The following is a 26,606-nucleotide window of genomic DNA, read 5'->3' as shown; positions in this document are numbered from 1 at the left end:
AGTTGAGGGAATTAAGATTGGATCTACAGGAAGAAGTGTCCTGTGGTGTCAAGAAGTGAGAGACTCTACAAAATCTCAAAGCTGTTCTGAAAGGCAGAGATGGAGATTCTGTACACCCATGTGGCTCCTGCTCCCCAAGACAGATGCCAGCATTTATGGAGCCCTCATCCAGTGCCAGGCTCTGCTGGAGGAAACCGCCATCCCTCTCTGTGGAGCTGAGCCTTGATGAGACATTTGTGCTCAGGCACAAGGATGAGAGATAATAAGAACTATTAGTGAGACCCCATGTCCAGAGCAGGAAGGCCTCTCTGAGAAGGAGGTGGGAGCCCTGGACAGACTCTGGGAGCCACAGAGTGCCTGCAAGTCAGGCCTGGAGGAGACAGAGGGGGCATGAAACTGAAGAGGCAGGCTGAAGCCAGATTACAGAAGTCCTTGGACACCAAGCTTTAAGGGGGTTAGGACTTTACTTGGAAGGCAAAGGAGGTCACTGAACTTCTTTGAGACAGAAAAGGGCATGATCAGATTGTTTCATTTTTGTTTTGTAAAGGCTACATTTTTGAAACAGTTTTAGATTCACAGCAAAAGTGAATTGAGGACAAAGATTTCCCATATACCCCCTGTCCCCATTCATGTAACACCTCCCCCCGTTATCAGCATCCCCACCAGAGTGGTTCATTTGTTTCAACTGATGAAACTACACTGACATATAATCACCCCAAATCCCAAAAAATAGTTTACCTTAGGGTTCACACCTGATGTTGTACACTGTATAGGTTTGGACAAATGTATAATGCATATGTATAATGGACACATGTAGTGACATGCATTACGGTATTATACAGAGTAGTTTCACCATCCTAAAAATCCTCTGTGCTCTACCTATTCATCCTTCTCTCCTTCCTACAGATTGTTTTTTTGGGGAAGCTAACTTGCTTTAAGGGTGAGGGGTGGATTAGATCAATGGGTAAGTGACATATTCAAGAATTAACTTACCCACTATAAGCTTGGCACTGTGCTGGTCCCAGGGAACAAAGAAAGGACATGGTCTTGTTCCCAGGCAGGTCCCAGTCTAGACAGGGAGACACACCAGTAACTAGTGCTGCATCAGATGCCATATGAGGTGCTGTGGAAGCCCAGAGGAGGAGACCTTTGAAGAACCAATGAGACTCTGCCAAATGGATTATATAGAGTATATGCATGGGGATTCCAGGCCTACAGAAAGAGCTGCAGAACCCCATGATGTGTTCAGGTGACTCCACTGTTCAGGTTGGCCTCAAATATGCTGCTAAGAATTCAGAGAGCTGAGACAAAATAGTATACAGGGACCAGATTACAAGCTGGTCTAGACATTGCCTAATGTCCCCTCCAGAGGGCAAAATCACTCCCAGTTGTGAACCACTGATTTGTCTTAAAAATCACAGGGGACTGGGGCACCTGGGTGGCTCAGTCAGTTAAGCGTCTGCCTTCAGCTCAGGTCGTGATCTGGAGTCCTGGGATCCAGCCCCACATTGGGCTCCCTGCTCAGCGGGGAGCCTGCTTCTCCCTCTCCCACTCCCCTGCTTGTGCTCACTTGCTCTCTCTTCTCTGTCAGATAAATAAATCTTTTTTTCTTTTAAGAAAATTTTTAAAAAATCACAGAGGGCCAATGAGGAGCTCTAGGCAAATCTGATATGTCTTTTGAGAAGATTCCTTTCGCTGCATCATGGAATATGGATGCAGGACAGAAAACAGAAGGTAGGGAGGCCTCTTAGGAAACTAGTGCTTGAGGTCTTTACATCTCCGAAGTCCACCAGACCCCCGAGCATCTCCTCAGAGGCTGCCTGTTGGCCTAGACTTCAGGCAGTGCTTGGTCCCAGCTGACACCTTGCCTTCTGGCTAGGGTATTTGCCTGCCTGCTGCTGTCCAGCTCCCACCCACTCCCCCATGTGTTTACTCTCCCTCTTGGCCCAGGACCAATGGGTGATGGCTTCCAAATTTCTTCTTCCTCACTAGTGCTTGAAGCAAGACAGTAACTCTCTAGGTGGTTTCCTGGAGTTTTTACTCTTAGGAACTATAGGGAAGTGGGAGTAGAAATGACTACTGGGTGTTCATACCTGTTAGAAGAAGTCTTAATATTGGATTCATTCAGTATACATTTATCAAGTATCTGCCATATGCTAGTCATTGTCTTAGGGACAAAGAATACAGTAATGAATGAGTCATTACTCCCTGCTTCATGGAGTTTATGGTCTAGAGGGAAGATTCTTGTGCGAAGAAGTAGTTGTACTAAAAAGACTTCCATAATGGGGACTTATATGAGGTACAGATAGGCAGCATGAATGCATCACTAAAGAGGTGACCCTTAAGTTGAGACTCACGGGCTAAGCAGGAGTTTGTGAGGGGGCCAGACGGTGGGAAGGAGGGGCTCCAGGCATAGGTGAAATGCACAGAGCAGTGGGAGAGCCTGACTCGTTCAGGGGCTACAAGTGGCGCAGTGTCTCTGGAGTTTAAGGTCATGCAGTGGGAGAGTGGGGGGTGAGACTGTAGAGGGAGGCCACACTGAGGAGTCAAGCCAAGGTGTTTGAGCACTTTTCTTTAGAGAACGTTGAAGATTTTCAAGAAGGGTAATATGATCATATTTGCGTTCTCAAAAGATGCTTTTGGTGGTCAGTATAGAGCAGTGGTTCACGACTGGGAGTGATTTTGCCCTCTGGAGGGGACATTAGGCAATGTCTAGAGACATCTGTTTGTCACAGCTGGTGGGATGCTACTGGCATCTAGTGCACAGGGGCCAGGGATGCTGTCAGACATCCTATAATGCACATGACAGCACCACAACAAAGAATTATCTGGTCCAAACTGTCAGTCATGCCAAGGATCAGAAATCCTGGGGTAGAGGACAGATTGGAGGGTCAGACCCGTATGAGAAGGGAATCACAATAGTCCAGGGGAGAGATGACTCAGGCCTAAATCAGGACAGTGATAATGGTGATGGAGAGGAATAGACAAATAGGAGAGTTAGTGAGGATTTACTTAGTCCCTAGTTGATTGATATACCGGGAGAGGAAAAGGGAAGAACACATTTCTGGCTTGAGCAACTGCATGGATGGAAGAGTCATTAGAGGGGGTTGGAATGATCATGAGTTTAGCGTTGGACAGGTTGGATTTAAGGTGCCTGCGGGACATCCGAGTGGAGATGTTGAGAAGGCATCTGGATGTACAGGTTTGGAGCTCAGAGGAGTGGTCTAGGTCAAAGTGCAGACAATGGTCAAAGCCACGGAAGTGGAAGAGAAGGTCCTGAGGGAGTATGTAGAGTGAGAAGAGGCCAAGAAGAGATTCCAGGGAGCAAGAGTGTGTGAGAACAGGCAGGGGAAAGGGAGGAGGAGGAATCTGGAGGGGGGCGCAGCAGGGGGAGAGGCAGGAGACACCTGGGAAGGAGGTCAGGACGGGGTGGATGCAGTAAGTTTGTGGTCTGATAGGAACTTTAGAAAATTCACAGATAAGAGTCTTTATTTTCTCCCTGAAATAGTGCATTCAATGAGATGGAGTGAGTGGGGACAAAAGGAGAGAGATGAGCGGGAGAGGGAGCTGACCAAGGTTGGACTGGGCAGCAGGGCTGAGCCTGCTGGAAAGGGAGACTGTGCATTTGCAGTGGAACCTCTAAGCAGGAGCTGCCCAGGCCGGGAAATTCACTTCTGCCTTGGTCATTTCCAGTCAGTGGCCCCTACGCCTTTTGGGGTCACTTCCTGACAACTTCCCCTGACCACTATTTATTGCTTTCTTCCTGCAGCGAGTCAGAGGGCAAAGGTCTTTAACAGCTTCTGGAGATGGTGCCACAGCTGTGCTGCAGCCTGCCTGGATTGATGCAGGGGGATGTTTGTCTCCTGGGATATCTGGGCCCACAGCCATAGTAGAGAGTTGGAGCAGAAACTGTTTCCAGGGTTCAGACATGGCAGGGTCTTAGTGTCTCTCTGGAGGGTAAACAGTGCCACAAATCACTTCTGTCAAGGGCCCGGGCAACAATCAGAAGTCCTTGGCTAGCCTTCTCTCTGAGGAACATTTTCTGGCTAAGAAGGGGGAACTCTCTAGCCTCCTCTTACAGCATGACATGACCCTAGGACCCCTGTATCCACAGAGAGTACTTTGTCACAGTCTACAGCAGTCAACACCAGCTAACACACTGTCAGGGGTCTAATGTGCACCCAACATATAAAACTTAGTTTGAAGGAAGGTTTTGTTGTAAGGGTAATCAGAATGTCCATTTACTCATTCGACAAATACACATAGAGTACCAGCTGTGTGCCTGGCCCTGTCCTAGGCTCAGAAGCTTTTGGAATGGTGTCTCCTGCTGCCTTGGCTCTGAAATGTTCAGAGGCTCCTGACATTGGTGTCCAATAGTTCAATTTTTCCTGAGCCAGTCTGGGAGATACCCAAGAATTACCCAAGAAAGCCTTCCCCTACTTCTTAGTTTTGAGGAGCCTCCTGGACTTAATGACCTTGACATCCCATAGACTTGCCATTCTCCCTCTCTCACTTCCTCTCTCAAGGCAAGGAATACCACAGGTACACGAGCCACATCCATAAATTCACAGAGCAGACCCGGTCACTCCAGTGATTAGATCCCAATATCAACCAGACCTCGCTCTGGAATGGCCAAACTCAGGAAAAAGCAGGGCTAGAACATCAGTCCCAGTAATTCCACTGGTCATCTAGTTCTCTGCTCAGAGTGATTATGAGACTTGGCGATGGTCACTAACCCCCTGCAGCCCCCTGGAATTTGCAGTCACAGCCCCAAGCACGCTCCCCTGTAAGTGCAGGTGGTTCTCATCATGTGCAGATTCTGTATTTGTAAATTTGCTGACTCTCTAAAATTTACTTGTAACCCCGAATCAATACTCCTGGAGCTTTTGCAGTCATTCCCAGACATGTGCAGAACAGTGAAAAATTCAAGTGGATTGACATGCACATTCCAGGCAACGCTCTGCCTTCACGTTTCAGCTCATACTGTAAACAAGGGTCCTTTCTGCGGTCTGTTTAGTGCTACGTTTTTCACATTTTTGTCCCTTTTGCTTGGTGATTTTGCTCCTTAAAATGGTCCCCAAGTGTAATGTGAAAGAGCTGCCTAGTGTTCCTAAGCACAGGAGGGCTGTGATGTGCCTTATGAAGACAGTATATGTGTTAGCTAAGTTTCACTCAGATATGATTTATGGTGCCATCGGCTGTGGATTCAATGTTAATGAATTAACAATATATATTACATTAGATGTCATTAAACAGAAACAGACATAAAACAAGGTTATGTATTGACCAGCTGACAAAAATGTTGTGACCAGAAGCTCGCAGGTACCTAAACCAGGTAGGTGGTGAGGTCTGAGGTGGTGAGGTTGGGTTTTGGCCCATGTCCTACAGGCCCCCTCTCTGGGTCCACCATCCAAAGCCTCTGGCACCCAGCTGGCCCAGGGCCTGCTCCTTCTAATTGCCACTTAGCTCTGGCTCTTCTGGTCAAAAAGATGGGGCATCACTCACCCCAGCCTCTCCCTAGGTGACAGCCACAGATGCAGACAGTGGTCCATTTGGCCTCCTCTCCTATTCCTTGGGTGCCGGACTTGGCACCTCAGGGTCTCCCCCATTCCGCATCGATGCCCACAGTGGTGATGTGTGCACGACCCGGACCCTGGACCGAGATCAAGGGCCCTCAAGCTTCGACTTCACAGTGACAGCTGTGGATGGGGTGAGTGGGCAGACCGTGGGCAGGTTGGGGTGTTGGGAGAGGGCATTCACCAGAGCCAGACACAGGGCCCATCCAACTTACGGCTGCCTGTCTCCCTAGGGAGGCCTCAAGTCCATGGTATACGTGAAGGTGTTTGTGTCAGACGAGAATGACAACCCGCCGCAGTTTTACCCACGGGAATATGCTGCCAGTCTGAGTGCACAGAGTACGCCAGGCACAGCTATACTGAGGGTGCGTGCCCATGACCCTGATCAGGGGCCCCACGGGCGACTCTCCTACCACATCCTGGCTGGCAATAACCCCCCACTCTTTGCCTTGGATGAGCACTCAGGTGAGGATCCTCTCATTCCCAGGGCTTGTCCCTAGACCCCTCTTCCCACCTACTTAAATGAAGTAGTGCCCCCCCTTCCCATAACCTTTCTACCTCTATGCTGTTCCCTTATACATCTCTGCTTCTATCCCTTCTCCCAGGGCTGTTGACAGTAGCCTGGCCCTTGGCCAGACGGGCCAACTCTGTGGTGCAGCTGGAGATTGGGGCTCAGGATGGAGGTGGCCTGCAGGCAGAGCCCAGTGCCCGAGTCAACGTCAGCATTGTGCCTGGAACCCCTGTGCCGCCAGTGTTTGAGCAATTACAGTATGTCTTCTCTGTACCAGAGGATGTGGCACCAGGCACCAGCGTGGGCATAGTCCAGGCACACAATCCACCAGGTATCATTTGTCACTATACCCATTTGGTGCTCTACCCAGCCGCCCCAACATAACCCATTTCAAAGTACCCTAGAGTATCACACCATAGACAGCCTCAGTACAAAACACGCAGGTTCAAATCCCCAACACATCCCCGGGCACAGTGCAGGCACTCTGCTTCATCCCCAGGCACGTGAAGTGCCACCCAGCGTCTCTGCCAACACCTGCCCCTCCCCCTGATGGTTTGAAAGACACAGGTATGGATAGTGCTTAGCCCTCCTTGAGATCAGAGTGCCAACTCGATAGGTGCCCCCACCTCTTTCTTGACTCCTTTCTCCTTCCCCTAGGTCGCTTGGGGTCTGTGACCCTTGCCCTATCAGGCGGGGATCCCCGAGGACTCTTCTCCTTAGATGGGGCCTCAGGGCTTTTACAAACACTCCGCCCTCTCGACCGCGAGCTACTGGGACCAGTGCTGGAGCTGGAGGTGCGGGCAGGCAGTGGAGTGCCCCCGGCTTTTGCTGTAGCTCGGGTGCGTGTGCTGCTGGATGACGTGAATGACAACTCCCCTGCCTTCCCTGCACCTGAAGACACGGTGTTGCTGCCACCAAACACTGCCCCAGGGACCCCCATCTATACACTTCGGGCTCTGGACCCTGACGCAGGCATTAACAGTCGGGTCACCTTTACCCTGCTTGCTGGGGGTGGTGGGGCCTTCACTGTGGACCCCACCACAGGCCATGTACGGCTTATGGGACCTCTGGGGCCCCCAGGGGGGCCAGCCCATGAGTTGGAGCTGGAGGCCCGGGATGGAGGCTCCCCACCCCGCACCAGCCACTTTCGACTACGGGTGGTGGTACAGGACTTGGGGACCCGTGGGCTGGCTCCTCATTTTGACAGCCCTACCTACCGTGTCGACCTGCCCTCGGGCACCAGCCCCGGAACTCAGGTCCTGCAAGTGCAAGCTCAAGCACCAGATGGGGGCCCCATCACCTACCATCTTGCAGCAGATGGGCCAAGTAACCCCTTTGGCCTGGAACCACAGAGTGGTTGGCTATGGGTGCGAGCAGCACTGGACCGCGAGGCCCAGGAGTTGTACACACTGAAGGTAATGGCAGTGTCTGGGTCCAAAGCTGAGTTGGGGCAGCAGACAGGCACAGCCACCGTGAGGGTCAGCATCCTCAACCAGAATGACCACAGTCCCCGCTTGTCTGAGGAGCCCACCTTCCTGGCTGTGGCTGAGAACCAGCCCCCAGGGACCAGCGTGGGCCGGGTCTTTGCCACTGACCGAGACTCAGGACCCAATGGACGTCTGACCTACAGCCTGCGACCGCTGTCAGAAGACAGCAAGGCCTTCCGCATCCACCCCCAGACTGGTGAGCACTGGGGCCCAAATTCTGAGACCTCATAGCCTCATCCTCAGACTGGCGAATACCCAGACAGAATCCCCAGACCCCCGCCATGAGGACCAGGACTGAGCCTGGACTTTCACCCTGGCATTCCCTCCCACACTCCCTAAACCCCAGCTTCTCAGCTGCAGGCCTCAGGCTGCACACCATACATGATCCCTATCCTGCACTCCCAGGAGAAATGACCACACTCCAAACCCTGGACCGAGAGCGGCAGAGCAGCTACCAGCTCCTGGTGCAGGTGCAGGATGGGGGCAGCCCACCCCGTAGTACCACAGGCACCGTGCACATCGCAGTACTCGACCTCAACGACAACAGCCCCAGCTTCCTGCAAGCTTCCGGGGCTGCTGGCGGGGGCCTCCCAATACAGGTAAGTGAAGTGGCAGGACCCTGACCTGAAAAAGTGTGAGAGGCAATGGGGGGTCTCCCCCACAGAGCTGTAGGTGTAGGTAAGAGAGACTGGCTCTTGGAGGTGTGAAAGCAAGAAAGGGGCTCTGTCTGCATTCAAGTGAGGGGAACTTGACCCTGAGATACCTCAAGAACAGGAAGGACACAGCTGTAGGTGAGTTGTGTGTCCCCACAGGTACCAGATCGAGTGCCTCCAGGAACACTGGTGACGACTCTGCAGGCCAAGGATCCAGACGAAGGGGAGAACGGCACTATCCTGTACACGCTAACTGGTATGGGGGGTGGTGTGCAGAGAAGGGAGTTGGTGGTGATGGCATGACCTGCCCAGCTCTGGGACAGATGCCCTCAGCCTTCTTCCTCTGCCTGTTCCCAGGTCCTGGCTCAGAGCTCTTCTCTCTTCACCCTCACTCGGGGGAGCTGCTCACTGCAGCACCCCTTATCCGAGCAGAGCGGCCACACTATGTACTGACTTTGAGTGCTCACGACCAAGGCAGCCCCCCTCGGAGCTCCAGCCTCCAGCTGCTGGTGCAGGTAGGGCTGCCCTTCCTTAAATCTCTCCGTTTCTCCTTGGCCACCAATATGGACTCCTCCAAGAGCTACACCTTCATAGAGTCCTTATGCCCTCTAGTCGGGCTACTCTGACTACCCTTCCAGCTACCCAGCCGGCCAGCGCAGACCCCCTTTACATGGGCCCCCTGATTCTGCCCTTCCTCCTCGGTCCACAACAGGTGCTTCCCTCAGTTCGCTCAGCGGAGCCCCCACCGGATCCCTCAGAGCCAGACCCAGCGGCTCCAGTGCCCGTTGTGCTGACGGTGACGGCGGCGGAAGGGCTGCAGCCCGGCTCCCTGTTGGGCTCTGTGGCGTCGCCAGAGCCGGCGGGGGTGGGCGCACTCACCTACACGTTGGTGGGCGGCGCCGACCCGGAGGGCACCTTCGCGCTGGACGCTTCCACAGGGCGCTTGTACCTGGCGCGGCCCCTGGACTTCGAGGCGGGCCCGGCGTGGCGCGCTCTCACTGTGCGCGCTGAGGGCCCGGGAGGCGCAGGTGCGCGACTGCTGCGCGTGCAGGTGCGCGTGCAGGACGAGAACGAGCACGCGCCAGCCTTCGCGCGCGATCCGCTGGCGCTAGCGCTGCCAGAGAACCCGGATCCTGGCGCGGCGCTGTATACCTTCCGCGCGTCGGACGCAGACGGCCCGGGCCCTAACAGCGACGTACGCTACCGCCTGCTGCGCCAGGAGCCGCCCGTGCCTGCGCTTCGCCTGGACGCGCGCACCGGGGCGCTCAGCGCGCCACGAGGCCTGGACCGGGAGACCACACCCGCCCTGCTGCTCCTCGTGGAAGCCACGGACCGGCCCGCCAACGCCAGCCGCCGCCGCGCAGCGCGCGTCTCCGCGCGCGTCTTTGTCACGGATGAGAATGACAACGCGCCCGTCTTCGCCTCCCCCTCACGTGTGCGCATCCCCGAGGATCAGCCGCCCGGGCCGGTGGCGCTGCACGTGGTAGCGCGTGACCCGGACTTGGGCGAAGCCGCACGCGTGTCCTATCGCCTGGCAGCTGGCGGGGACGGCTACTTCCGGCTACACTCCAGCACCGGTGAGTTGCGCCTGGAGGAGGTTGGGGTGAGGGAGGGTGCTGATGTGAAGAGTGTTGAGGTTTCCTTCCAACCTGCCCTACCGCTCACCTAGGAGCACTGTCGGTGGTGCGGTCCCTGGACCGGGAACAGCGAGCTGAGCACATACTGACCGTGGTGGCCTCCGACCACGGCTCCCCGCCGCGCTCAGCCACGCAGCTCCTCACTGTCAGTGTCGCTGACGTCAACGACGAGGCACCCGCTTTCCAGCAGCAGGAGTACAGCGTCCTCTTGCGTGAGAACAGCCCGCCTGGCACTTCTCTGCTCACTCTGCGGGCAACTGATCCAGACCTGGGTAAGACCTGAGGGGATGAGTGGAGAGGGTCGCTGGGCTAGAAAGGGTGTATTTACCCTCTGATCTCGCTCCTTAGGGGCCAATGGGCAAGTGACTTATGGAGGCATCTCTGGCGAAAGCTTCTCCCTGGATCCAGACACGGGAGTTCTCACAACTCTTCGGGCCCTGGATCGGGAGGAGCAAGAGGAAATCAATCTGACAGGTACACATCGACAGGACCCCAAAAGCCTGAGGTGGTGTTGTAAGCACCAGTGTTACATGGGCAGAACCCCCAAACTACCTTCTAGAAGCTTTGACCTATTATATTTTTGGATCCTTTTGGGGAGGCAAGAGTTGGGCAGATTGCAAGGTGATCTGACTTTTAGGCTGTTGCCATTGTGACCACACAAACTCTCAAATACATAATGCCACAGCTCTGTCCTTCAGGGTTCCCTCAGATTATACTGTGGCCATCTAACAGAAAAGCATATTGATAGTGAGTACCATAGAGGTTAAGTGACTTGTGCAAGCTAACACAGCTTGGAAGTGTAGACCTGGGACTTGAACCCACATGTTTTGATACCTTATTTAGTGCCTTTTCTGTCACATTACCACTAATCCAAGATACATCTTGCATGCACTAAGTATGGGAAGTGGGAAGAAAAAGAGTTTTCTGACATGTATATTTATATGTGCATGTACACATGTAGGCACCCACATGCTTGCAGAGTGTGGAGAGATGGACATTTTCTGGTTCATATGTGCACCTGGTGAACATGTGTGAACGCTGCGTGGTGTGGGTTTCTCCATGGATGGGAGCAGGCTACATCTTACCGATTTTGCTTTGCCACAGTGTATGCCCGGGACAGGGGCTCACCCCCACTGCTGACCCATGTCACAGTGCGAGTGGCTGTAGAGGATGAGAATGACCATGCCCCAACCTTTGGGAGCGCCCACCTCTCCCTGGAGGTGCCCGAGGGCCAGGACCCCCAGACCCTTACGGTGCTGCGGGCCTCTGACCCAGACGTGGGAGCCAACGGGCAGCTGCAGTACCGCATCCTGGGTGAGAACTCTCCCACACCTGCTAACCTAGCACCCACTTGCCGAGTTCTGTTCCTTGTGGGCTTATGTCAGCCTCAGTGTGTCTGGGTTTCCTTTCCCTTTTCTTGGTCTTCTACCTTTTCAATCATGATATATGTGTTTCTGAATGTCTCTTTCTGTGCCTCTTCAACTCTGTGTCCCTCTATGTCTCTGTTTTTATTTTCCTGTTTCTTTTCTTTTTCTTTCTTCCTTCTCCCTATGGAGCACTTGTTCTCAAACTTTTTGGTCTCAGTAACCCTTAATATTTTTAATGTTTGAGAACTCTGAAGAGTTTTTGTTTATATGATAACAGCATTTATTGATATAATAATAGGATATATTATAATGAACACATACTATAAATATATAATAAACACATTACATCAATATTTACTTAGATTTTAAAGCTGAGAAAAATCTTAAAACACCATTGTAAAACAGTCAGTGAAGTATCCCGCTTACTGTATTTCTTCATAGGCACAAAGAAATAGTAGGTGTTCAAATAATTTGTTCGACTGCAGTGGGATTGCAAAGATTATAGCAAGTGTAACTAGAAGTAAGACACTAAAAACTGAATGAGTCAGGGCACCTGGGTGGCTCAGTTGGTTAAGCGTCTGTCTTTGTCTCAGGTCCTGATCCCAGGGTCCTGGGATTGAGTTCCTCATTGGGCTCCTTGCTCAGTGGGGAGCTTGCTTCTCCCTCTGCCTGCTGCTCCCCTACTTGTGCTCACTCTCCCTCTCTCTCTTAAAGAAATAAATAAAATCTTTAAAACAACAACAAAAAACTGAGTCTCTGAAAATACACGTTTATGCTCTAAACTTTCTATCTATATTCTAGAAGACATAAGAATTCGTAAGCACACATTCCATTACTATCCAGGTGATGTCATCACTTGTCATGCAGCATTTCGACTCTACTGTACATTTGTGAGATACTAAGAATTTTAAAAAGGCATCTAATGTTTTAGTATTGTTATGAAATTAGTTTTGATTATATACTCCCTGAAAGGAGTCCCCAGACCACACTCTGAGAAAAGCTGCTTTACAGTATCTTCCTTTACCATCTATGGTTCTCTTCTCCACCTTTCTCCCAGTTTCTTTCCCCTCCTCCTTCCCATTTGCTGTTGCCTTTAAATCACCCTCACTCCCATGGGCTGACACATCTTCGTCTATGTACTTCCCTGCAGATGGGGATCCATCAGGAGCCTTTGTCCTAGACCTAGCTTCTGGGGAGTTTGGCACCACGAGGCCACTAGACCGAGAGGTGGAGCCAGCATTCCAATTGCGGATAGAGGCCCGGGATGGAGGCCAGCCAGCTCTCAGTGCTACTCTGCTTGTGACAGTGACAGTGCTGGATGCCAATGACCATGCCCCAGCCTTCCCTGTGCCTGCCTACTCTGTGGAGGTGCCTGAGGATGCACCTGCAGGGACCCTGTTGCTGCAGCTACAGGCTCATGACCCTGATGCTGGGGCCAATGGCCGTGTGACCTACTACCTGGGTACAGGTGCAGCGGGAGCCTTCCTGCTGGAGCCCAGCTCCGGGGAATTACGCACAGCCACAGCCCTAGACAGAGAGCAGTGTCCCAGCTATGCCTTTTCTGTGAGTGCTGTGGATGGTGCAGCTGCTGGGCCCCTGAGCACCACGGTACCTGTCACCATCACCGTGCGTGATGTCAATGACCACGCACCCACCTTCCCCACCAGTCCCCTGAGGCTGCGCCTGCCCCGCCCAGGCCCCAGCCTCAGCACCCCAACCCTGGCTCTGGCCACTCTGCGAGCTGAAGACCGTGATGCTGGTGCTAATGCCTCCATCCTGTACCGGCTGGCAGGCACGCCACCTCCTGGCACCACCGTGGACTCTTACACTGGTGAAATACGTGTGACCCGCTCACCTGTAGCCCTGGGCCCCCGCGATCGTGTTCTCTTCGTCGTGGCCACCGACCTCGGCCGTCCAGCTCGCTCTGCCACTGGTGTGGTCATTGTTGGGCTGCAGGGGGAGTCCGAGCGTGGACCCCGCTTTCCTCGCACTAGTAGTGAAGCCATGCTCCGTGAGAATGCGCCCCCAGGTGGGTCCCCAACCATGTCTCCCAGCTTTGTGTCCCTGGATGGGCTGGGGTTACTCACTAAAAATGTCTTGCAAACTCCCTCAATCTAATGCTCACAGTCCAACCAATACCATCCTCTCTGTAGGGACTCCCGTTGTCTCCCCTAAGGCTGTCCATGCAGGGGGCTCAAGTGGACCAATCACCTACAGCATTCTCAGTGGGAATGAGAAAGGGACATTTGCCATCCAGCCTAGTACAGGTAACGGGCAGGAGCAGGGGCTCTGTGAGGGGACAGGCTCCTGGGGGAGCTCCCCTCTGGGCCAGAGAAGGCCCTGGTTGGGGAGGGGCTGCCCTTGAAGGGGCACCAGAGAGGGAGGCTCCAGGGCAAGCAAGGGCTGTCTGTGATGCTTTCTGCCTCCCCTCAGGAGCCATCACAGTTCGCTCAGCAGAGGGGCTGGACTTCGAGGCCAGCCCACGACTCCGACTGGTGCTGCAAGCAGAGAGTGGGGGAGCCTTTGCCTTCTCCGTACTGACGCTAACCCTGCAAGATGCCAACGATAATGCTCCCCGCTTCCTGCAGCCCCACTACGTGGCCTTCCTGCCTGAGTCCAGGCCATTGGAGGGACCCCTGCTGCAGGTGTGGGATGTGATGGGAAGATGGGGGGGCAGGGCTGGCCGGACTAGTCTGTGGCCAGCCTAGTGCCAGCAGCCTCATCCTCCCACCAGGTGGAAGCAGATGACCTGGACCAAGGCCCCAGTGGACAGATCTCCTACAGCCTGGCCGCATCCCAGCCAGCACGGGGACTGTTCCATGTAGACCCAGCCACAGGCACTATTACTACCACAGCCATCCTGGACCGTGAGATCTGGGCTGAAACACGGTAAGGCCTGGCCCTATAGATTCCAAGATCCCATCCTGGCTCCATCCAGTTTCAAGCCCTGCTCTGAATCTCTCTCAATCTCTAGGCCACATCCTGAGTCCCTCAGACCCCCCCCCCCCAGTCTATCGTGAGTCTTCCTAGCCCTGCCCGGGGTTCTCCCTTATCCCCAGGCCCCACCCCTGATTGTGCTCTGTGTCCAGGCTGGTACTGATGGCCACAGACAGAGGAAGCCCAGCCCTGGTGGGCTCAGCTACCCTGACGGTGATGGTCATCGACACCAATGATAATCGCCCCACCATCCCCCAGCCCTGGGAGCTCCAAGTGTCAGAAGGTGAGGGCTCGGTAAAGTGAGAGGTACAGAGGGTGGTAGGGCAGCACTTTACCCCACCCCGGGGCTCCAGGGGTGTCTTGGACCATACCAAATACACTTGTCCCATGTATTGCAGATGCACTATTGGGCTCAGAGATTGCACAGGTAACAGGGAATGATGTGGACTCAGGACCGGTGCTGTGGTATGTGCTGAGCCCATCTGGACCCCAGGATCCCTTCAGCATAGGTCGCTATGGAGGCCGCCTCTCCCTCACGGGCCCCCTGGACTTTGAGCAACGTGACCGCTACCACCTGCAGCTGCTGGCGCATGATGGGCCTCATGAGGGCCGTGCTAACCTCACAGTGTTTGTGGAGGATGTCAATGACAACACACCTGCTTTCTCGCAGAGCCTCTACCAGGTCTGGTGCCCCAGCTGACCCCACACCTGGGCCCAGGGGTGTTCACATTGGAAGGAAGTGGCAAGGCTAGAAGTGTCTGAGGTGGGCTGGATGTTGGAAGACCTAAGGATGGGGCCCTGGGCATGGGAGGGTCCCATCTCAAACTGGCCTTCCACGTCCTAGGACCTATGTCCAGGTTCTTCATCCTGTGCTTGGAAATGGAGGCAGGTGGGCCGTTTGAACACTGAGCTGGCATGGATGCCAAGCAGGGCTCACGGGACCAAGCTCCAGAACACAGGCTGAGTGGACAATAGGGTAGCTGGGAAACTTGGCCATAAACACTTGTCCTCACTCCTTAGGTGACACTGCTTGAACACACACCTCCAGGCAGTGCCATTCTCTCCGTCTCTGCCACTGACCGGGATTCAGGTGCCAATGGTCACATTTCCTACCATCTGGCTTCCCCTGCTGAGGGCTTCAGTGTTGACCCCAACAATGGTACGTCCTTTCCAGGATCTGACCCCTTATCTTTGACAGTGACAGGCCATATTTTGACCCCATTCCTAGAATTTGTCTGAACTCTTAACTCCTAGACCTCTGACCCAGTGAAAACATTTCCCCCCCCCTTTGTCTCTGTTTTAAGCCCTGTCCTGACTGCATGTCCAGAAGCCATTTCATGAATCCTGGAGACCGTTCCATAAACTCGCAGCACACAGGTCATTCCCTGGAGTCTGACTTCCAAGGCCGTTTCCCAGGCCCCCATAGGATCACCCCTCTGCTCACCTACAGCCTCTGATGAATGTGTATTTCTCTCCATTCCCTTCTCATCTCAGGGACCTTGTTCACAACAGTGGGAACAGTAGCCTTTGGCCAGGAGGGGCCAGGAGTGGTGGACGTGGTGCTGGAAGCACGAGATCATGGGATGCCAGGCCGGGCAGCACGAGCCACAGTGCATGTGCAGCTGCAGGACCAGAATGATCACACCCCTAGCTTCACGTTGCCACACTACCGTGTGGCTGTGACTGAGGATCTGCCCCCTGGTTCCACGCTGCTCACCCTGGAGGCCACGGATGCCGATGGAAGCCGCACCCATGCCACCGTGGACTATAGCATCGTCAGTGGCAACCGCGGCCGAGTCTTCCAGCTGGAACCCCGGCTGGCTGAAACTGAGGAAGGTAGTGGACTAGGCCCCCGGGCACTGGGCTGCCTGGTGTTGCTTGAACCTCTAGACTTTGAAAGCCTAACCCAGTACAACTTAACTGTGGCTGCAGCTGACCGGGGGCAGCCCCCTCGCAGTTCAGCCGTGCCTGTCACCGTCACTGTGCTGGATGTCAATGACAACCCCCCTGTCTTCTCTCGAGCGTCCTACCGCATGGCAGTTCCTGAGGACACACCAGTTGGAGCTGAGCTGCTGCATGTAGAGGCCTCTGATGCTGACCCAGGCCCTCATGGCCTTGTGCGTTTCACCCTTAGCTCAGGCGACCCTTCTGGGCTCTTTGAACTGGATGAGAGCTCAGGTGCCTTGCGACTCGCCCGCCCCTTGGACTGTGAGACCCAGGCTCGGCATCAGCTTGTAGTGCAGGCTGCCGACCCTGCTGGGGCACACTTTGCTCTGGCACCAGTGACCATCGAGGTCCAGGATGTGAATGACCATGGCCCCATCTTCCCGCTGAGTTTGCTCAGCACCAGCCTGGCAGAGAACCAGCCTCCAGGCACTCTTGTGACCACTCTGCATGCGATTGATGGGGATGCTGGGGCTTTCGGGAGGCTCCGTTACAGCCTGTTGGAGGCCGGGCCAGGGTTCGAGGGCCGCGAGGCATTTGCACTGAACAGCTCAACAGGGGAGTTGCGGGCACGCGTGGCCTTTGACTATGAACACACAGGAAGCTTCCAGCTGCTGGTGGGTGCTGCCGATGCTGGGAATCTCTCAGCCTCGGTCACTGTGTCAGTGCTGGTGACAGGGGAGGATGAGTATGACCCGGTATTCCTGGCTCCAGCTTTCCACTTCCAAGTGCCAGAAGGTGCCCGGCGTGGCTATAGCCTGGGTCATGTGCAGGCCACAGATGAGGATGGAGGAGCCGATGGCCTGGTGCTCTATTCCCTTGCCGCCTCTTCCCCCTATTTTGGTATCAACCAGACTACAGGTGCCCTGTACCTTCGAGTGGACAGCCGGGCACCAGGCAGTGGAACAGGCAATTCTGGGAGTGGAGGCCGGACACGGCGTGAGGCACCACGGGAGCTGAGGCTGGAGGTGGTGGCACGGGGACCTCTGCCTGGTTCCCGGAGTGCCACGGTGCCTGTGACTGTGGATATCACCCACACTGCACTAGGCCTGGCACCTGACCTCAACCTGCTATTGGTGGGGGCTGTGGCAGCCTCCCTGGGAGTTGTGGTGGTGCTTGCACTGGCAGCCCTGGTCCTGGGGCTGGTGCGGGCCCGTAGCCGCAAGGCTGAGGCAGCACCTGGTCCGATGTCACAGGCTGCACCCCTGGCCAGTGGCTCTCTGCAAAAGCTAGGCCGAGAGCCACCCAGCCCACCGCCCTCAGAGCACCTTTATCACCAGACTCTCCCCAGCTATGGTGGGCCAGGAGCTGGAGGACCCTACCCCCGAGGTGGCTCCTTGGACCCTTCACACTCCAGTGGCCGAGGCTCAGCAGAGGCTGCAGAGGATGACGAGATCCGCATGATCAATGAGTTCCCACGTGTGGCCAGTGTGGCTTCTTCCTTGGCTGCCCGTGGCCCCGACTCAGGCATCCAGCAGGATGCAGATGGACTGAGTGACACATCCTGCGAGCCACCTGCCCCTGACACCTGGTATAAGGGCCGCAAGGCAGGGCTGCTGCTGCCAGGTGCAGGAGCCACTCTGTACCGAGAAGAGGGCCCACCAGCCACGGCCACAGCCTTCCTGGGGGGCTGTGGCCTGAGCCCTGCACCCACCGGGGACTATGGCTTCCCAGCAGATGGCAAGCCATGTGTGGCAGGTGCACTGACAGCCATTGTGGCTGGTGAGGAGGAGCTCCGTGGCAGCTATAACTGGGACTACCTGCTGAGCTGGTGCCCTCAGTTCCAGCCGCTGGCCAGTGTCTTCACAGAGATTGCTCGGCTCAAGGATGAAGCTCGGCCATGTCCCCCGGCTCCTCGTATTGACCCACCGCCCCTCATCACTGCTGTGGCCCACCCAGGAGCCAAGTCTGTGCCCCCTAAGCCAGCCAGCACGGCAGCAACGCGGGCCATCTTCCCACCAGCCTCTCACCGCTCCCCCATCAGCCACGAAGGCTCCCTATCCTCAGCTGCCATGTCTCCCAGCTTCTCACCCTCACTGTCTCCTCTGGCTGCTCGCTCACCTGTTGTCTCGCCATTTGGGGTGGCCCAGGGCCCCTCAGCCTCAGCACTCAGCGCGGAGTCCGGCCTGGAGCCACCCGATGACACAGAGCTGCACATCTAGCTGTGGCCCAGGCTGGGCCCCGACCTGGGATACGCACAGTGTCCCCAATGCAGGCCCCATCTGAGCCTGCCCTGGGCAGCCTCGGACCATGATTGACCACGGGGGAGGCCAGCTCCCCATCCTAAACCCCTCCAGTGGGGACAGGTCCCACATCTCACCCGGCCCTGTCAGAGCACAGTGCCACAGAGGCTCTGTTGGGCACTGACCTGGGGCCAGGTCCAATGTGGGGAGAAATATGAAGGAGGCGGCAGCCCTGGGTTCTCCTCAGTGAGGGCTTCCTGCCCTGCACCAGCACCCTGAGGTGGGGCTGAGACTTTATTTATTGGGGGTAGGGGGATTGGGGAGTTCCCTCCAACCTGTTTGGGCCCAGCTCCTTTGGGTTCCACTGACACCCCTGCCCCTGCACAGAACCAAGTGCCAATTCTCACTCTGGAGCCTTAATAAACTGCAGTTTGTACCCAGTGTCTGGCTGGATTCTGTGGGGGCCGTGGGGGTGGGAGGTGATCAGGTGGGAGGCACCTGATACATTGTGGACACCTCAGGGGGCACAGAGGGGTGGTGGACACGGGCATCTAGGGTGGGGACGGCACTGGGAGCCCAAGCCTAGCCTGAGGCTGACTGTCACATCTCTGCAGTTGGCCTTTCCCACTCACAAGGGCTGGAAGGCAGACAGCAGCGGCTTCCTTGTGGCAGTGACCTAGAGAGGGGTTGGCTGGGTGAGGAAAGCTCTTGGGCCTGAGGACCCGCATGTAATAAGAGCTCACGTCTCTTGAGCCTTTGCCACACCAGGCTCTCTGCTGAGCAGTGTGCCTGCTTTATCTCTGTAAACGTTCACTGCAATCCTATGAGGCAGAGCCTTTTAAATAGAGCAGCTTCGGTATTCTAAATGAAACCTAGGCTCTGAGAGGTTGGGTGGCTTTCCTGATACCATACAGCTAAGGAGGAACCCCGGTCTGTGGGTCTGTGTGCCCCAGAGCCCCTTGCTGAAGTGGTGCCCTACAGTGCTTGGTGAGTGCCAGCTGGACTCGCAGCAGAGGGGAGCCCTGGACGAACCCAGTGCTGGCGGGGCCCCGGAGGAAGGATCGGGTGGCAGCCCCACCCATCTCCAGCATTTAGGACCACCCATTTGAAGGAGGAGCCAGCACGGCCGAGTTTCCGAGCAGCCGCGTGGTGGTAGTGGTGGTGTGGTGGAGGTGGTGGAATATAAGGCTCATGTGATCTGTCACATGACAGCAGATCTCCAGAAAGGCAGAATGAGACTCCAAACCTGGTGAGACATTAGGGGGCCCCGGGAGGAGGGGATCATGTTGGAGGGTGGGACTACAGTGGCGGCCCGGCTCCTGCTGAAACCCGCCTGCCGCCTCTGCAGCCTCCTGGGGCTCCTTGCCCTCTTCGTCCCTGGCAAATGCAGTTACAGCCCAGAGCCTGACCAGCAGCGGACGTGAGTTGACTTAGCACAGACCGCCCCCTTCCCTATGCCCTGTCCTGTGCCCACTGGCTTGGCCCAGCCTCCCTCGCCCCCTTACCAGCTCCTGGTACCCACTCCACAGTCTTATCCCCAGGTTCCCAGGCTCAGTCCCCAATCATTCACCTCCTATGAGCCATATCTGCCTCTGGGATCCTCCCCCAGGTCTCAGCCCCTAATCCTGAACCTTCCATGACTAATATTTCCCATCCCCACACTAACAAAGGCCATGTTCCTGACCTCTGACCCTGCAGATTGCCCCCAGGCTGGGTGTCCCTGGGCCGTGTAGACTCTGAGGAAGAGCTGAGCCTCACCTTTGCCCTGAGACAGCAGAACGTGGAAAGATTGTCAGAGCTGGTGCGCGCTGTGTCGGATCCTGGCTCTCCTCGTTATGGTGCCTGTTGGGATAGGGACTGGGGCGGGAAAGTGGGATGCAGTGAAGGGACCCAGGGCTGGGCCGAGTGTGGGATGGCACACATAACGTCAGGATCATGCTCGTGGTGCCTAGGGAGGTGGTGATATAGGGCAGTTGAATGGCAGTGGCTCTTGTTGAAGAGTTTCTGAATTTAAAAAAGTGAACTGGAAAGAAACTGTCCGAAACTCACTCAGATTCTTTCCCCCAAAACTTGCTAGAAACCTGAACGTGAAGAGCACAGGCTGTGTGATCAAATTTGGATTCAAATTCTGACTCCACTACTTACCAAACACGTGGGAAGTAGTATCCAGTCCAGATAGGTGCTCATCAACTCAAATTCCTTTCCCACCCTCAAACCCACGCCCGTTTCCTCTGTCAGTTGGACTCTAGAGCTGTCATTTCCAGTTCTGGCTCTCAAAGAGCCTTTGGAGTCATCCACTTTTTATCATTGCTTGTTTCCGCCCACTCATTTGTTTATTCTTGCACCCATACTGCTGCCCAGTCCCCGCCCTGCCCCCTACTCTGCTCCAAAACAGCACTCTGCTCCAGTGCTCATGCTGGATAGTGTCCCTGCCCTGCACGAAGCCCTTTGTGGTTGGGGGGCAGTGGTACGCGTGTGAGGGGGCAGTCTCAGATTCACCCTGGAGCTGTGTACATGGCAGTGTGCAGGAAAATAGTGACTCACCATCACGTTAAGCTTAAAATCAACAAGTACGAAGATTGGAACTGAATTAGATGTCACCTTATAATTGGTTCTAAAGTTTTGAAAACTTTTCCTGGAAATAATATGGAAAATTTTCAATTTTAACCTCATTTGTTTTTTGTGATTATGGCAATACATGCTCCGATGCAGCACTTTCTGGCTTTTAGAGTAAATCCATATTTCTGGCCATGGCATTCCAAGTCTCCCCAGCCTTTTCTTCCCCTGGCCTCGAAATAGAGCTTGCACCAGCACAGCCTGCCTTTTTGCTAGAAACTTCCCACCTATCCCTCAGGACCCTGTTCCAGAGTCCCTGCGAAGTCCCAGTGTCTCCTGGTTGAGGTCCAGAATGGGCAACTTGGAAAAGCAATGAATGAAGGCAAGCTCCTCTACTGAATCCCTGCAGGAAAATACCTGACCCTAGAGGATGTGGCTGAGCTGGTCCGGCCATCACCACTGACCTTCCGCACAGTCCAAAAATGGCTCTTGGCAGCTGGAGCCCGGAACTGCCACTCAGTGACCACACAGGACTTTCTGACTTGCTGGCTGAGTGTCCGGTGAGAGGGAAGGATTGCCCGTGGAGGGTACCAATCATCCCATCAGGGAGACAAGTCACCCCAATGGGAGAGAGCTGAGAGCTGGTGGGGGCTTGTGGGTGAGAGCTAACGCGCAGGGAGACAAGGATGAGCAGTGATGCTTAGATAGCCTCCTCTGCTGTGGTCTGTGCTGCTTTCTGACCTCTGTTCTCTGATCTCTGACCTCCAGACAGGCAGAACTGCTGCTCCCTGGGGCTGAGTTTCATCGCTATGTGGGGGGACCTGCAGAGATCCATGTTATAAGGTCCCCACGTCCATACCAGCTCCCAAAGGCCTTGGCCCCTCATGTGGACTTTGGTAACACCCAGTGGGGTTGGTGGGGTTTGAAGCAGGCAGAACCAGGGGCTGGAAAAGTTTAGGTGCCATGGGGGGCTTGGGGTGGGGTCAGTGGTAAAGTGGGGGTTGGAGTCCAAAAGATCTCCTCCTCAAGTCTGACCCCTCTCCCACAGTGGGCGGGCTGCACCGCTTCCCCCCCACATCATCCCTGAGGCAACGTCCTGAGCCAGAGGTGTCAGGGACTGTTGGCCTGCACCTGGGGGTGACCCCATCCGTGATCCGTCAGCGATACAACTTGACAGCACAAGACGTGGGCTCTGGCACAACCAACAACAGCCAAGCCTGTGCCCAGGTGAGCCGGGCAGAGAGCTCCAGCATCCTGACACCCTACCCAAGGGGCCTCCCCAGGCTGGGGCTTCCTCTCTGCCTCCTCCCCTTGGTCCTCACCCCCTATCTGGAATAGTGTTCCCTGCCCTGACCTTGGGGCTGCATTCTCTGACCCATGATACCTGATCTGATTCCTTCTGTAGTTCCTGGAGCAGTATTTCCATGACTCGGACCTGGCTGAGTTCATGCGCCTCTTTGGTGGGAACTTTGCACACCAGGCATCAGTAGCGCGTGTGGTCGGACAGCAGGGCCGGGGCCGGGCTGGGATCGAGGCCAGTCTGGACGTGGAGTACCTGATGAGTGCCGGCGCCAACATCTCCACCTGGGTCTACAGTAGTCCTGGTACTGCCAAGGGGACTGGTGGGTGGAGAGGGGGTGGTGGGGAGTGGTGATCACTGCTCCTTCAAGGGAATCCCATGAGCTAGAGGGAGACCCTGACAAGCTCCCAAAGGACCGCCCTTATGCTCCTTCCCTTCCCCCAAATCCAGGCCGGCATGAGTCCCAGGAGCCCTTCCTGCAGTGGCTCCTGCTGCTCAGTAACGAGTCAGCCCTGCCTCATGTGCACACCGTGAGCTATGGAGACGACGAGGACTCCCTCAGCAGTGCCTACATCCAGCGGGTCAACACTGAGCTCATGAAGGCGGCCGCTCGGGGTCTTACCTTGCTCTTTGCCTCAGGTGACCTCCTACTCTAAACTTAGACCCAACCCAGCCCAGGAGTTATTACCCCACGGGGACTCCTGTGATCTCTGACTTACAGTCTGAACTCAATAGGGACCACTGATGTGACCTCTGAACTCTGACCTCTTGTAGTAATGACTGACTCTTGACTTTCTTTTCTGACATCTGAACCCACATATCAAGTTCTGACCAATGAATCTGAGTGCTAAACTTGGTCTTTCTCCCAGGTGACAGTGGGGCTGGGTGTTGGTCTGTCTCTGGAAGACACCAGTTCCGTCCCAGCTTCCCGGCATCCAGGTAGGCACCCCAGCCCACCACTGACCTGTGACCACCAATCTTCCATCTACAGCTCCATGATCTGGAACCTTTGCCTTAACCCCACCAGGCGCTCCTGTAGCTGAGACCTCAGTTTAACCAGCTCTGGTTGCTGCATTCCCTTCTTCCTATAGGTCGAGGCCCCATGGCTTCTGAGTGGAATGCAGTTCCCAATATTCCTCCTCTCAGTTCCCAGACATTTTAGTAGAAGATTTGGTGAATGTTCTGTAGACAAAAGTGTGCACTGTCACCTCAGGCCATGCCTTGAGGGCTCAAAATCTCTTAGTCTTCCCCATGTACCTGCTTCCCCACAGAGTCCAGCCCCTCTAGCAAGAGCCAGCCCACACTTACCCATCTCCCACACATTTTGGAGGTCCCCTTGGGACCCGTACAATCTGAGTGCTGTTTTCTGTTCTCAGCCCCTATGTCACCACGGTGGGAGGCACATCCTTCCAGAATCCATTCCGAGTCACAAATGAGATCGTTGACTATATCAGTGGTGGTGGCTTCAGCAATGTGTTCCCACGGCCTTCATACCAGGTATGTGTATATGTTTGTGTGGATGGATGGGTGGGAGGCATCCTCAGTTCAGCAGACAATACTCACTCAACAACATCTTTCAGGAGGAAGCTGTAGCTCAGTTCCTGAGCTCTAGTCCCCACTTACCACCATCCAGTTATTTCAATGCCAGTGGCCGTGCCTATCCAGATGTGGCTGCACTCTCTGATGGCTACTGGGTGGTCAGCAACAGCGTGCCCATTCCATGGGTGTCTGGCACCTCGGTAAGAATCAGCCTGGCTCCAAACCCCTACCCAGGAACTGTCCTCACCCTCTACTAAGACCTTGTACTCAGAACCCCTGACTCCTCAGAGACCTCTGATCCTTTCAAACATCCCTCCCCCAAATCCAATCACTGTGAACCCCTGACCTCTACTTACACCCTCACTCTTGCAGGCCTCTACTCCAGTATTTGGTGGGGTCCTATCCCTGATAAATGAACATAGAATCCTCAGCGGCCGCCCCCCTCTTGGCTTTCTCAACCCAAGGCTCTACCAGCAGCGTGGAGCAGGACTCTTTGATGTGAGTATGGAAGGGAAGGGTGTGGACATTTTCATGAATATGGGGAGTGCAAAGATGAACTTGAGGGCAGTTCTGATGGGGTCCTGAAATGTAAATACAAGGTAAGAGGGCTTAGTCTGTTAGTACTGGTACGGACAGGCCCAGATCTGATGCCCACCTTCTCCCTAGGTAACCCATGGCTGCCATGAGTCTTGTCTGAATGAAGAGGTGCAGGGTCAGGGTTTCTGCTCTGGCCCTGGCTGGGATCCTGTGACAGGCTGGGGAACACCCAACTTCCCAGCTCTGCTGAAGACACTCATCAACCCTTGACCCTTTCCTGCCAGGAGAGTGAACCTGTCCCCTGCCCCATAGCCGGTGGCTTGGTCCCTTATTCTGCACTATTGGAAGCCCTGCGGAACCCACAACCATAGACTGCTGCAGACAGCTTATCTCCCTAACCCTGAAATGCTGTGAGCTTGACTTGACTCCCAGCCCTACCCTGCTCCATCATGCTCAGGTCTCCTTACTCCTGCCTTATGTTCCTCTACAGATGCTGTAACTAGTATTGTTTGGGAGCCTCCGCCCCAAACCCCCCCCCCCCATTTCACCCAACACCACCCCATTTCTTCTTTCTCTTTTCAACCAGGCTTTTTCAAAGAGTTGTCTGTGCTCTCTGTGTACACTATTTCACTTCATGGTTCTCTCCTCAGTTCATTGCAGTGAGACCTCTGCTCTCATTTTTTCACTCTTTCTTCCCCTGACAATGATGACAGTGGCCGTCCTGCTGCTTCATCCAGTGCACACTTCCCAATCTTTGCTTTATGGGGTCTCTCTCATTGCTGTCCACTGCCTTTCCTTCTTTAGCTTTCAGGGCTTAACTTCTCTCCTAACCATTCCCACTTCCTCTTTCATTTCCTCTTCCTCCTTCTCTTTCTCTTCTTCCTCATTGAATGTTGGTATACTTCATTGCTTCATCTTTACTCTTTTGCTTTTCTCAATCTACCCAGTGTTCCCTAGGACAAGTCAGTCACCTATAGCCACAGCTGTCACCATCTCACTAAATCAGACTTTCTATCAGACAATGATTGATACCTCAAATTCAAGGTGTATGATACTCAATCCTTCATCCCCCTCCTTCCCAATTCCAGACCATTCTCTTGTGTTCCCTCTTGGTAAATGAGACTATGCTTCTTCCAAGCAAGCCAGAAACCTAAGTGTTATCCTAGACTCCCTTTTCCTTCACCTCTCCCTCCCATTACCACTGTCAATAAGTCCTACTGATTTCACCTCTTAAATATATCTTTATCAATCCACAAGTCCTGCCAATTCCATTTCCTATTTATGACTAGAACTCATTTACTTCTCTCCATCTCTACTGCTAGTACATTAGCTTAGAACCATATTTTCTCTCCTCTGAATTGTAGGAGGCCCTTGCAAAACATGTCCTTACTTCCTGCCTGTCCACAAAACCATTTTTCTAGAGTAAAATGCAAATCTCATCAGGTCATTTACTTAAGACCCTTCAAAGATTACTGATAAAGTTCTGGCTTTTTGCTGTGACTCACACACCTGATCCTTTCCTTGCTATTTGTTCCTGAGTAACAAATTGTTTATCCTGTCTTGTTCTCCCTCCCCTTTCCTCCACTTCCCCACTTTCACTTTTGCTCAAGATATTCTGTGCGCTTAATATGACCCCTGACTCCCTTTGCCTGGTTGGTTTCCGGGATTCTTCGAAGACCCCACTCAGAAGTCTTCTCCTGTGAACCTTTAGCTCTCTGAAGCTAGTTGATTTGGTGTAGCAGAAAAAGCCTAGATTTTTTTCAAACCAAACCTGTTTGATTCTTGGTTCTGATGTAGACTAGGAGAGAGCTTTGGACAAGTACATCTCCTTGAATCTTTCCCCTCCTCTGTTAAGTGGGGTTATCAATACCTGCCTCTAACAATAATCAGGGAATAATTAAATGGAATAAGTTTGATAGAGTGCCTGACACAAAGCAGTAGGCAGCAGGTGTTAGTTCCCTTCCTCCTTTGCACTGCATACTCTGTGTCTACCTCTAGTATTGTAACTCCAACATAGTATTGAAAATGCCAGTTTACCTCTTTGCCTCCCTTTCCAAGACTGTTCGTGCCTAGAGGACTAGAATCTTGTCTATCTTAACTTTGTACTCCCAGGCCCTAGCTCAGGATTGGCAAATAGGAATTAAATAAATGTTTGTTGAGTTGAAAACCTCACCCTCACTCGTGATTTTGCATTCGTTGTTTACTCAAGCTGAAATACCTCCCTTCCTATCTACAGCAGTACTGTTCGCTGTCCTGCTGTCCTCACGTCTTTGGGCAGCTGGAGGGGAGTGGGGCTTTCCAACCCTTAAAAGGCTGAATAAGGGAACTAGAAGGAATGCAGACTGGCAGGCAACCTGTGGTCGAGGGGTGTCACAAAAC

The 26,606-nt window shown here is 54.2% G+C and overlaps 2 protein-coding genes across 3 annotated transcripts in view; both read left to right on the top strand.

The window, feature by feature from the left end:
* Nucleotides 1-18,731, top strand: part of DCHS1 (dachsous cadherin-related 1) — a 35,515-nt gene extending 16,784 nt beyond the window's left edge. For both annotated transcript variants that reach the window (XM_057316901.1, XM_026486184.4), the window contains exons 3-21: nt 5,522-5,710; nt 5,810-6,041; nt 6,182-6,418; nt 6,745-7,770; nt 7,980-8,173; nt 8,387-8,483; nt 8,585-8,742; nt 8,940-9,804; nt 9,897-10,136; nt 10,213-10,338; nt 10,969-11,178; nt 12,382-13,260; nt 13,385-13,498; nt 13,665-13,876; nt 13,966-14,120; nt 14,321-14,451; nt 14,567-14,850; nt 15,189-15,327; nt 15,663-18,731. In XM_057316901.1, coding sequence (XP_057172884.1) covers nt 5,522-5,710; nt 5,810-6,041; nt 6,182-6,418; nt 6,745-7,770; nt 7,980-8,173; nt 8,387-8,483; nt 8,585-8,742; nt 8,940-9,804; nt 9,897-10,136; nt 10,213-10,338; nt 10,969-11,178; nt 12,382-13,260; nt 13,385-13,498; nt 13,665-13,876; nt 13,966-14,120; nt 14,321-14,451; nt 14,567-14,850; nt 15,189-15,327; nt 15,663-18,274 — 8,100 coding nt within the window. In that variant the 3' untranslated portion in view covers nt 18,275-18,731. The remainder of the gene's footprint in view (nt 1-5,521; nt 5,711-5,809; nt 6,042-6,181; nt 6,419-6,744; nt 7,771-7,979; nt 8,174-8,386; nt 8,484-8,584; nt 8,743-8,939; nt 9,805-9,896; nt 10,137-10,212; nt 10,339-10,968; nt 11,179-12,381; nt 13,261-13,384; nt 13,499-13,664; nt 13,877-13,965; nt 14,121-14,320; nt 14,452-14,566; nt 14,851-15,188; nt 15,328-15,662) is intronic.
* A 680-nt stretch (nt 18,732-19,411) lies between these two features.
* On the top strand, nt 19,412-26,399 carry TPP1 (tripeptidyl peptidase 1). Its single transcript, XM_026486130.4, has 13 exons — nt 19,412-19,544; nt 19,644-19,715; nt 19,994-20,133; nt 21,261-21,411; nt 21,620-21,747; nt 21,900-22,078; nt 22,257-22,455; nt 22,602-22,790; nt 23,021-23,090; nt 23,528-23,648; nt 23,732-23,890; nt 24,063-24,188; nt 24,357-26,399. The coding sequence occupies exons 1-13, from the start codon at nt 19,501-19,503 to the stop codon at nt 24,495-24,497; spliced, it is 1,719 nt and encodes a 572-aa protein (XP_026341915.1). The 5' UTR covers nt 19,412-19,500; the 3' UTR covers nt 24,498-26,399.
* Nucleotides 26,400-26,606: the final 207 nt, after the last annotated feature.

Source organism: Ursus arctos, unplaced genomic scaffold (assembly GCF_023065955.2).
Source record: "Ursus arctos isolate Adak ecotype North America unplaced genomic scaffold, UrsArc2.0 scaffold_22, whole genome shotgun sequence".
Classification (NCBI taxonomy): Eukaryota; Metazoa; Chordata; class Mammalia; order Carnivora; family Ursidae; genus Ursus; species Ursus arctos.
Note: the sequence above shows the minus strand (reverse complement) of the source record. Positions and strands in the feature narration are given on the sequence as shown.

Coding starts and splice junctions, on each gene's coding strand:
- TPP1 (XM_026486130.4), top strand. CDS start 19,501: ATGACAGCAGATCTCCAGAAAGGCAGAATGAGACTCCAAACCTG. Junction 23,891..24,062: donor CATGGGTGTCTGGCACCTCG/GTAAGAATCAGC, acceptor TCACTCTTGCAG/GCCTCTACTCCAGTATTTGG. Junction 24,189..24,356: donor GTGGAGCAGGACTCTTTGAT/GTGAGTATGGAA, acceptor CCTTCTCCCTAG/GTAACCCATGGCTGCCATGA.